Source organism: Lineus longissimus, chromosome 4 (genome assembly GCF_910592395.1).
Source record: "Lineus longissimus chromosome 4, tnLinLong1.2, whole genome shotgun sequence".
In the NCBI taxonomy this organism is placed as follows: domain Eukaryota; kingdom Metazoa; phylum Nemertea; class Pilidiophora; order Heteronemertea; family Lineidae; genus Lineus; species Lineus longissimus.
The window spans coordinates 20,533,340-20,545,641 of NC_088311.1; the positions used below are offsets into that span (position 1 = coordinate 20,533,340).

Sequence of the window (12,302 nt, forward strand, 5' to 3'; positions counted from 1 at the left end):
GCAAGTACCGGGTGGTACTAAATAAAAATAAAAATATTGATCTTAGAAAATTACTCCACACAAATTTCTCAATTTGCAATAAAGTTGGTCCTAAATTCTTACAATGGCAACGTCTCTTTTAGAAATAGATGGCAGTGTTCTTGAGGGTGTAAGTTGTGATAAAATATGACTTCTAAATTTTTGAAAACCTGTGCATTTTGAAGTCTTTTTTAGTCTTATTTTTTCACATGTCACTTTTTCAGTGTTTCAGTTTCACTCAGTTTTGCATGCATGCAGTGGACTGCATGCTGGCTACTCGCTAGCCACGGTACTGATGTCTTGACTGGAGATGACTTGGTAGATGAGTGCGGAAGATCAAATCGAGAAAAGAGATCAGCTGATCAGATAGGCAAATTCGAAGAAGTTTGTCATACTTGTACAGGCCCACGTCACTGACTAAGTGTACAAAGCTGGGGGTCTAGTGGAAGTGGCCGTGGCCCGGCGTGGGGCCGATTCCATGATGATAGATAGGCCTAGACAGGGGAGCTAGAACCAGCTTTTAAAGTAGCCACCCAGGTGGAATCAATGTGTCATGGGGCGTTGGGAAGTATCCAGCTTAAAAAAGATGTATCCATGGCATTATACACCAGTCACTAGGTCTATCTTGTCCCATGAAGCCCAGGATCTTGTCTCAATCATAGTCTATTCACTTTCAGGGAGGCCAGATTCTAAGGATTTCCACTGCCTTGAGTTGTTTGACACGGCAGCCCATCACAGTGTACAATATCCGAGCCAGCAGAAGTAACCCTGGCCTTAGGTAAGGGCAAGTAAAGATTAAAAGGGTGTTTCTTGACTGAGCCCTTTCATCAAATCAAGGCAGAGGGGGAACTCACAATACATTGCCAATGAATTCAGTTTGGGAAACTTTCATGTTATCCACCTTGTCTTAGATCAGTGAGCCAGAAGTTAACTTAAGCAGGCAGTTACCAATCAGGCAAGGGTGTCTTGAACGGCAACTTGTCAGCAAAGTAAGCTTTAGCCTACAAACTCTAAAGCTACCACCTACTCTGGTATATTAACCACACTCTCACTACGACCCATGTCTTCATGTCTTTGTTGATTTCAAAGATGAATTCCAAATTTTCTCTGTCAACCTGTGTAGAAAATGTGTTGCTGAACATCCTGCCAGTGCCACAGGTCGGCACCGCTAAGTCTAGCTACCCGGTACATGTATTTCCATGAAAATTCCAGATCTACCTATGCCCTGGCTTCAATTTGATATCAACTTTAAACTTATCTTATGTTTTTTTTCTTTTAGACCCCAACATCTTAAAGGCTTAGAACTAGTAGCAGATATCTGTGATGGTGAGTTGAAGGGTGGGACCGTCGGGTCACGTCTCATTCAGTTCTTCCCATCCAAGATCAAGCCAGGCAATTATAGTGCAGACACACAAACTGCAGGGTAAGTTCTGTAAAATCTCTCTACTAAGGACATCCTTGGACTGACCTATGCTGTCCGTAGTAATGAGGGGTTCTGATTACTGAGATCAATCTGAAGGAAATTGGCAGGTTTGGAACTGAAACCTGTGTCTAGTATTATACAGAGTATGTCCTTAATAGAGAGGTGTCCGCTATTATTAGAGATGCTTTACTGTATAAATCCTGTGAGTACTTTTAATCGGCACCACAATCGGCAGAAGTTGGAACCCTGTAACACTATAATTTGCAATTACTGGTATCTGTTATGTCAAAAATGCAAAGGTAAAAAGCATGGAGATATTTCCAGCTTTAAAATACATTTTATTTTGTATGAGAGATCAAGTTTGAGAAATTCTTCATGATAGAAACTTTTTTAAATTAATTTTTTTCAATTGTGTGTATCATATTTATCCCCAGGAGTATATGTCTTCTCTACCAAGTGGCTCTTCCAGTATCCTTATTTGCCAATGACAAGATTAGTATGTTATTAAGGGGTGGCACAGATGCTGAATGCTGTCCCCCGATGGACCATAGTTTACTGGTAAGAATTGAGGGTATCCCAGAGTCTCCGTCATAGGGTAGGTTAATTGGGTACGTTTATGTGCCGTGCAAGAAATAGAGAGTACGGATACATACCCACAAAAAAGTGAACGGAAATCATTCCTTTGCATTTTAGACATAGAAATGTGTTTACCAAGTGATATTGATGGGTGTGAATCCTAGTTGACATATTCAATGAAAATTTGCTTGAAAATGTGATTTCTTTTCGACCCACCCCCAAAACGTACCCTTAAAACGAATCCTGGCGGAAACCCTGTATCCCGTAATGTTTTCATGTTTTGCAGGAGTATCTGTCTGCTGATTCAGGTGGCCATGCCTTGTGCTTGGTTTGCTAACTCTCCAGTTGAGATGACTGTGAAAGGGGGTACCAATGCCGAGATGGCCCCGCAGATAGACTACATGACAATGGTAGGACTATTATTATAGTAATCAGGGATGTCAAATTTCAGATTTTTGGCAGATTCAGACTCTTTTGTTTCCCTAAATGCTAAATTTGATAGGTGGTATGGGAGGATCTCTTTCTCAGCTTTCTGTGGATCTTTGAATATTCAAAATCGGACCAAAAATTAGTATTTTAGAGGCACTTTTGTGCGAGCGAGTGCTGATCAAAAAATCCATTTGAGACTTTTTGCCTCCCTGAGTAATCAGTGTGAGTTAAATTTGTGGGTTTTGAAAATGACTGGGGATGGTGTCGAATGGTGTCATGATCATGATATAAAAAGTCTTGAAAGATTCTGGGGTGTTCAAGTACATTTTGATAAAAGAAAGACTGTAAAACCAAGTAGAGTTGTGGAAATGAAAAAGGTCATTTCCTGAGGGACTTGTAAGTAAAAGAAAAAGAAAGAAGTATTCATGATTACATGTAAGCAAATGGATCATAGTGTATAGTTTTGAGTGTTTTGGTATTTTCTCTTTTAAAATTGTAATGGGTTATTTCTCTGCAGGTCTTCAAGGATGTTGTGAAGAGATTTGGTATTGAATTTGACTGTGATATTAGGAGAAGGTAAGAAGATTACCTGTTGCACAGATAATATCTGATATTCCTTCGTAAGAGAGCAGCTTTACACATATGTTGTCTCACAAATGCCGCCACGATGTCTGATATAATTAAGTTTAAAAATCTGTTCCTTGCGTCATTTAGCAAATATTTCATTCGCCAATGACCTTTCCAGTAATCTAATTTACACCTTCCTTGTTTCACAGAGGCTATTTCCCAAAAGGCGGTGGCGAAGTGTTTGTTAGTGTTCAGCCAGTTCCATTTATCAAACCAATCATCCTAACAGACCGAGGCGAGGTCTGCAGTATCACTGGTCGTGCTTTCGTTGCTGGCGTTTTACCTAGAAAGGTGAGTCGGGGTTCTCCTCTATGGTTTTGTCCGGGCGCAGCACTCAAATCGTTTCCAATAAATATCAAGTGCTTTGACAATTTTGAATAAAAGAGTGCTATATTATAAGACCTTGCATTAATGCATTTATTTCTTTTTCTTCATCAGATTGCCTCTACAATGGCAAGAGAAGCCACCAACACGATCAGAGAGATCTACCCGGATGTTCCAATAAATATTGAGGTCGTTCAAGAGTCTCCACATGCCGCTGTGGGCAATGGCACAGGTATTATGTAAGTATAAAGTTAGGATATTTCTGCAGGATGTTTACCGACTTACCGGTGGTGAACTGCAGTCCTAATGTTTTTTCAATGGCTTCCTGATGCACTCTTATCATTGCATGGCCATGTGGCACTGCTTGCCAGGGCCTGACTGGAGATGGAATCCTGATCAGATTCTTCGATAACTGTTAATCTACTTCCCTTTCCAGTGTTGTAGCTGAAACAACTACTGGCTGCAGGTTGGCTGGATCTGCCTTGGGTAAAAAAAGTAAGTCTCTCCTTTTTTAAGAGGGTGACAGGTCAAGAACTCCTGTCTCCTAGTTAGTGGGTGACAAGAATAACCCAGAGTTGGTAGCAATGGAATGGATCTAGTTGTTTGAGGCTCTACTCTTAGTACATCCATACCCAGTTTGACTACACTTGGAGGATCAATCTTAAGACCTGGTTTAAACTCACATAATTCTTGATGCATAAATAATAGATTTTACAGCATTCAGTCTCGGGTACAAAGATAATGCCAGGTTTTTGACTACATTTTTCACCTGTATCAAGAAGTTAATCACAGTTTGATATTTGTGTTTTGCAGATGTGCGGGCCGAAAAGGTTGCAAATGACGCGGCAAATATGTTACTAAATAATCTCGAACACGGTGGTTGTGTGGATGAATATCTCCAAGATCAGCTGATTATCTTAATGGCCCTTGCGAAGGGCAAGTCAACAATTCAAAGTGGTGCTATTACTTTACATACAGAGACAGCTATACATATCGCATCTCAAATAACAAATGTAAGTTGGGTTGGAGCAGGTCTAGTGATATTACAGTAAAGATAACCATGACGTGGAGTGAAAACATTTCACTGTGAAATCTAAAAAAAGATCAGCAATGCACACACACATGTCCACTTGACATCCACTTTACAGACGATTTGAAATAGCTTCTAAGATAATCGTTCGTCCGATAGGTGATATTGTATTAAACCAGGCTGATGAACCTTTGATCTATTTTGATGTTTGTTTACTTATTGTTCTATTATTCTCTCTGCAGGCCAAATTCGTTGTGAAGGAAGTTGCAGGACCCGCGGGCAGCTTCCTGATCGAATGTGATGGTATCGGTTTGGTAAACTCCTTCCTGTAAATCTAGCTGCCTAGAGAACCAGACTATGCATAATGCTGCGACACCAGCGACGATCTGGTCCGTTTACAAGACCCACTGCTCATTGACTTTTCAACAGTCTCTGTTTTCCACATCTAGCTTTTTGTAGAGAACAGAGAGAATGGTAGGAGCAGAGTATAAAAGAGGTGAAAATTAGTCCAGCCTGTGGGTTTTACATACACTTCAAAGTTATAGTAGTATCTTTTCCAACTTACCACTTGAGGGTTTGTCTCCAATCAAAGAAATAACTTCAGTAATTGAGGGGTTTTTCTTGAGTGTGCTATTTCTGGCGGCCATGTTGCTTGATGTGAAACTGCCTAAGTCACATTTGTTTGATTCAGGCATGAGGTAAATCTGCCTAAGTCCCCAGTTTGACTTGGGCAGTTATTCCATTGACCTTCCTACACACCAGGAGATGAGACATTGAGTGAAGCACTTTTAACACAGGTGACTCTAATGGTAGAGAGCTGACTTAGGCAAAAATATCAATTTGGCAAAAAAATTACTTTGGCATTTATTTCATGAGGGTCACAATATGCCAAAATGAAACCAGTCAGCTAATCTGTTGGGGGCTGTGTAATGATTTGGTGCTACATGTACAGTACATGCCAGGATTTTCGTTCATCAAGAATGCTTGCTTTTTATGAAACTCGAAATATAAATGAGTTGCACTGTTTCAAGCAGAGACTGCTTTGAGTTATATTTAGTTTTTGAACATAACGAATCATCTATCACGTCTTGGATGATCAGTGGTTTTCAATGTACTCTGTCTGTCTATGGCGTAGGAGTAAAAAAGCCTGAGCTCGGGATGCAACTATTATGGAAGCTACCAAATCATGTCCGTGGAAAAGAACAAAGTATTTATGGTTGCAGTATTTTGTTTTTGGTAAAATTTTTGTAAGCTAACCTGTGCCGTTGTTATTCACACCCAGGGTTGGTGATGAGAACAAAATAAAAGAGCCAGCTTATTTGACCTTAAATCCTGTGTTTGTTGTCATGCTATCCATGATAGCATTGTATTTGACCTGTTTTTGTGATTTAATCACCAGCTAGCTTGGATTCTAAACATTTTAAACGTTGATATTTGAGACACTACATGTTGCTTTGTCAGCTATGTGTGGCTTACGCCCCTAAGGTTTGGCTAACGCTGGTAACAGCGGTCTCCGATTGCTAGGTTTCTCTTGGGGTCTGAATCGGCGATAAGGGTTAGATGCAGACGGTCTGCACTACCACCATTGTTCGTCATCTGTCGTCCTGGTATGGTCGTCCCTGAAACCGTTAACCAAGTTAATATTAGTTGTGAGTATTCGAAGAGTTGTTATTTAAGGATGAATAATCTTCAGCCATCAAAGCATATCTCTGTGATATAAGTATTATAGACTTAATATCAGTTATGTATTGTACGGTATGCTGTAGAACCCTCTCACAATCACATACTCGAATGCTACTACTTATTTTGCAATCGCCTGGTTGCAGTGATTCTGTTTTGAACAAATCTGGTGTCTTTTCTACCGCAAGGCTAAGAGCAGTCAGGTGCACTCCTCCCACCCCTTGACTTCACTATTACCACAAAAAATTCTTGCAGGTCTCATGTTGCCCATAATTAGTATCTTCATTCGACCCAAGAGATTTTTTGACACTAATTTTCATTCATTCCGAATTTGATTTATTCTGTACGTCCCTGGTGCGGGTCAGGTCATGTCCAAATCCCAATGTAAATGGGTTTGCCACGATGCTTGTCCACATCTTCCTGTCTTTCCTGTATTTTTGCAATATCATCATAAATTATTTCCAATGCTCAATAAAAGAATAAAATTCACTTGACCTTTCCTTTTTCCCCTGATCAAAGACATCACATCACTACACTAGATATTGGAATGTTTGTGACAGTGTCACATCCTGGTCAAAGGACACCTCATTTGAGTAGAGGTGCAACTTTTTACATTGGAATAATAATGGGTTATAGTGTCCAGTCAATGATATACCTATTGAGGACTGTCTGGAGCCAAAACCAAATCTGGATGTTGGAATATCATATCACGTGGCGGCGGTGTCTCTTCCTCAGTGGTGAAAGACATCACAATATTAAGTATACTACTGTCTTGAGCCAGAACCAAGTCTGGACGATGGAATATTATGTGACAATCGTGTTTTAGGCTTCAGTGGTGAAAGACATCACATTAAGAACTGCCTTGAGACAGAACCATGGGTGATATGAATAAAGACTAGCAAATGCTTTTATCTAAATCTCCATGTACATTTACACTAGGCCTTCCTGTACAAAACCGGAGTAAAAGCATTTGCTAGTCTTTATTCATTATATCACCCAATGTCTGGGTGTTGGAATATCATGCGGCGACGGTGACTCGTGCTCAGTGGTGAAAGACATCCCATTTGAATACTGTATTGGGCCAAAACCAGGTCTGGCAATGGTCTCTCGTCCATAGTGGTGCAAGACATCACATTTAAAGAGACACTGTTAGTCCAGTTGGAATGCTAATGACGGTGTCACATCCTGGACAAAGACATATCAAACTTAGGATTTGGAATATATGACGGTTTTGCAAGCCGGTGTGACAGCGGATATAGTCCCCCTGGAGTCATAGTCCGGTAGCATTGTATTTGATCAATTAAGCAGCATGATCTATTGTACCGCTAACCCTAACCAAAACATTTAGCAATGCGGGCTATTGTTACACGGACTATCAGCCCTAGGACTACTATCCCTTGCACACCGGTCAAGACACCACGATACTTAGCCCAATGGAAGTTTGGTGACAGTGTCACATCTTGGTCAAAACCCGTCTTCCTCCCACAGAGGACTGAAGATTTATTACAGGCGGGTTGAACAAGAATGTAAGGATGTATCATCCTCCTTCACCTTTTGAATGTTCTCGGCAGTGTCACATCCTGATCAAAGAGGAATCACATTTTGGCCCGGTGATATGAGTATCAGCATACCTATACCACATGCAGCAAAAATGACCTTAAGCATCGTCGTAGGACACTCTGGGGCGATTTTGGAACTTTAATCCCTCCACAGCACCACTCTGCCTCTTTGGTTGGCAAGCTGTGCATAGCGTATTTATCAATATGAACGAACGAATGAGGAAAGTTGTTTTCATATTAACTTTTATTTACAAAAGAATGAAAAATACTTCTTAGCAGATCACAGTTTCAAATTCAGCACATTATGTAATTCCGTTTTTCGTCCCCAGTAGCAAATCTGTCCTCGGCGTGATAAATGCATTATGGTTCCACCTGTATGTGTCGGCATACGGATAAGTTTCAATTAATTTTCCTTCTCGTCCTATTACCGAATGCCGACTAGCTCTCTATCATCTGGTGACCATCCTCGTCAGCATCAAAGCGAATAAGGCCAATGTTGCCAAATGTACATGAAATGAACTTAGAGACGACGCCCCACTCGACAACAACAGAAACAGCACCTTCTCGCTCCGCGCTTTCTCCCTTTTGTCTTCAGCGGTGATGTTGTAAACCTGGATGTCTTTTTCGACATTTGTCTTTCCTGAAAAGGTAAAATCATGTGTGAAGTGTCGCCTTTGAAAAAGGAACATGGATCAGAGCCACGCCGCCAGACGAATGGTGACGTTTGTCGCTTTCCCCATTTGTCCCCAAGTAATCCGCCTTGGCTATTATCCTTGGGCCTGGAGGACGAAACTGGGATGCGCCGTGTGCAAAGTCACTTGCTGCCCTTGGTCTTCCAAACATGGGCAAACAGCCAACGGCCCAATAAGGTAGCTCTTACGGTGAAATAACGAAGGAAACAGGAAGACATTGAAAGGCCAGAAACACGTCATTCCGGTCATCACCACCTTGATTGATTCGAGAGGCAATCCATTTGATTACGGAGTCCGACGTAAATTGCCGGGTCTGTGATTCGATCTCGTTGGTTGGTAATCATTGAGGAAAAGATCCAGCTCGATAAAATATTATACTCCATTCCAATCTCCTACTACTTTGAAATAGTTAGCAGGGGCAGTTGCGGTGGCCGCTGACTACTATTTTGTGCAACTCGACATTATCATCTTGCGACGGCCCCTGGTTGATTTTACAGCATGTCATTTTATGTATTTTTTCTATCAAGCCCAATAGGGTATTTTTAAGTTTAAAAAATAATTTCAATTTATATTCAACTTACTGCATCCATCGAATATTTCTGGGACGCATGAGATTGCGCCGTCGATGCAAGCGCATATATTACAGTCTTCTCTAATGATGTCTCCGTGCTTCAGCGGACCACATCCTCTTACACCCTTCACGTTCTCACAGTGACGGCCATAGGCAAAGCTAGATCAAAGAAAGAGAGGAAAAACATATTCAGAAATGGAAAGAAGCAAGGATGTCAAAACCGGGGCTGGGTACAAGTAGGCCTCATCTTGCTTGCCACTCGGTCTGCCTACACTCCGGACGCTGTTGACCGGCCTCGTCAGGACGATCAGAGTGACGAAATGGACTGATAGGAGTCCAGGTTTGCTTCTTGGGTTCTGTTCCTGAAGGATGGATGATTCGATGTATTGACAAGGCCGAACATGATTTTCCCCAAAACATGACACGCGCATGACCAGAGGAATGGCTGCCTCGAAAACCAGATTCAGTTGGCTCATCCAGTCTCCTCTCACCGCGGGAAAAGCCCTGAAGCTCCGGATCGGCTGGCGGACTCGGCAATAGAGCTTGACGTAATTGCAGTGTTTTTCATCATGAAAGATGCGTAATTCAATAAATGACTTACTTCGGGCAAATACAGAAACTGCCGAGGTAACAAGTTCCACCGTTTTCGCAACAGTCACTGTGGATTCCTTTGGAAATACCTGAAAATACAATCATGGTCTTTATGTCTAGCTACATGTACTCTCCGGACGCAGTGGACCGGCCTCGTTCATCACCATAAGGAGACCCAATTAGGATGACACAATGTACTACCTAGGGAGTTTAAGCTTATGGAGGCGCAAGTGTTCAAATTTTCTGCAGTCTTGCAGGAAAAATTGACTTAATCAGAGACGGATAAAAAGATTGAATGATGCAAATAAATAACGGGTTAACATTTTTCGTGGTCAGAAATTTTTACAAAGTTGTTGGTCAGGAACGAATCTGCAAATGCGTCTGTTATTTCTTTCAGTATTTTTGCAGTGTTTCCGTCCCCAACGTTCGTCTTTCAGTACATAGGAGCATGAAGCTAATGTTAGCTTTTAAGAAAAGGATCATGAGTAGGCTAATGTTTGTTTAGACAAAGGTAAACCTTTGTTCAAATACTAATGAATGGGTTGAATGGTTTAATTGTTGGAAGCTACAGTTTACAGCAGTAATGAGGGGTACCACACTTGTCACAATCAATGATAGGCGGAGTTGCAGTTCATTACACTTATTATTATAAAAACAAAGCATGAATGATCAGTTGTTAGGTTGGCAAAATGAGCACAGTACATTTAAGACGCCAGTTTAAAATAGTTCCTTGTCTTTTCTTAATCGTAGCCTAATCAGTGAATTAGCACTTCAATGAACACTGAGCATTTACACAAGTCCGTTGACACAATTTCTTTCTAAGCGCGCAAAGACTCATCACGTACAAAAGTGGTCACAGTATATTATATATTTAATATGTATTTTAAATATTGTTTAAACATGTTAATGAGCTAGGAAGTAAATGACACCTTTGCTCACAGCCAGTGGTGACAATCATTTTGTGACACTAATATGCCTAATTCATGACATTAATCATGCTTGTTGCCATAGGCCGAGGGGGTTAATATGCCATGAGAAGACAATCATTCTGCGCTATCATTACACCGGCCAACAATTGGCGCAATGGAAGCGCACAACTGCACAACGGACACGAGAATTTCGACAAGATAAAACAGAGTGTACCAAAAAGGAAAATGTTGAAACTTTTTCCGGGTTCCATCCACTAGAACCATTTTTCAACGTTGATATACATGTAATTTGAGAAAGTCACAAGAAAGGAAAACTAGTTTATGCCCACAACCTAACTATAGTCCAGGGATAAACATATTTACCATTCGGTTTAAATTTGTCAAACGACAAATTCTTCTCAGGTCGTATTATGCTCGTTTCGCTGGAATCTGCAATTGAGAAAACAAGATTTCTTTAGAGGGAGAAAATAGCGAAGTAATCAGACACATGGATTGCAGCTCCCCGTCGCTTTGAAATCCTAAGATTATTGTCTTTCAAAATCCCCATTTCTATAGCGCAAACTCGTTGTGACTCGTTTTCGCATTAGCTTTGTTCGAAAGAAAAGAAGGACACAAAAGTTAATACTAATATTGGTCATTCCATTTATAACTGAAAAAACTAAAACAATCACGATATATTTTCTTTTCTATGTATTTCCCTCTTTTCGGTCATTGGGGCGTTTTTGTCATCTGGAGTCGTTTGCTAACCCCGTCCGCTGATGCGAATTTTAAAAATGACACAGTTTGTTCCTGTCGGATGTATTAGTGATCAATCCTTTTCCGAGGTTGGGCACTTCATTGCGCTGTCATTGTGGTTTAAAGGAAGTTCCAACAAAATGAAAGTCAGCATGATTATTGTTGCTATTATTGCTAGTATTAGCTTAAGCCTTGTTGGACAATGCTCATTGCTAAAGTTAATCCTTTAACGGGTTAAGCGGTTGCCCACCTGAGGTTTACTGAATGGAGAGGTTTAGCGTGCTTATGGGGGTTGACAGTATACTCCTTGACAGGTTCTGATCATAGTGGGCAATTTAATACCAGAAAACGAAAAAATACTTTGAGAAAATAGAATGCCAGCAGAAAATTACCCTTAAAAAAACTACAATTTTGTTGCTCGAAAATTTTAGTAAAGGGAGATGTTCAGAACTTCACTAAAGATGTTTCTGTTGTAAGAGTGTTATGGATACAAGATAATGCGCCGATGCTTTAAAATGTTTTTAAAGAAGATTTCAGAACTCACCCTCTCTTAAGCCAAAGGGAAAGCAATAGACCACCGGTAGCACCGTCAGCAGCATTTGGAAATTCCTGAAATTCATTATGAGATGGGTTAGAAAGAAAACTACTGTATGAATAACAACATTAAGTCAGAAAATAAATGACATTTACCATGGTGACAGTAGGCCTACAGTACCTGTCCTGCTCATTCATGATATATTTACCGGGTATTCAAATACGTGAGCTACATCATTTAGCAAGTCTTTAAATACATATGACTTGGAGGCGATGCATGTCTGCTTGACAGAAATGTAAGGTGTTGCTAAAAAGTCAATGCATCAATCATGCAGGCATGACGTCAGTCCAGGAAGAAGGTTCCTTTTCACGCATAGCTTGATTTTCAGCTTGACGGACATAAAAAATGATAGAAACCGAATGCTATTAGATATTCGGCTAGCAATACGAAAAATAAATGCGTCAAATGTGCAAAGTGGTATCTTACCTCAAAATGATAATCCAAATTTCCATTTTCGTTAATACAAATAGTCCTGTGTGCGTTTTTGTGACAATATAGTTGTATCCCATTTAAAAGGAACATG

The 12,302-nt window shown here is 40.6% G+C and overlaps 1 protein-coding gene across 1 annotated transcript; it reads left to right on the plus strand.

Annotated features, from left to right (window-relative positions):
* Positions 1 to 17: 17 nt before the first annotated feature.
* LOC135487118 (RNA 3'-terminal phosphate cyclase-like) lies at positions 18 to 6,596 on the plus strand. The gene is made up of 10 exons (XM_064770505.1): positions 18 to 148; positions 696 to 796; positions 1,298 to 1,441; positions 2,304 to 2,427; positions 2,964 to 3,022; positions 3,223 to 3,364; positions 3,512 to 3,636; positions 3,834 to 3,892; positions 4,211 to 4,410; positions 4,670 to 6,596. Exons 1-10 carry the CDS (start codon positions 104 to 106, stop codon positions 4,757 to 4,759), a joined length of 1,089 nt encoding a protein of 362 aa, XP_064626575.1. The 5' UTR covers positions 18 to 103; the 3' UTR covers positions 4,760 to 6,596.
* The last annotated feature ends 5,706 nt before the right edge of the window (positions 6,597 to 12,302 follow it).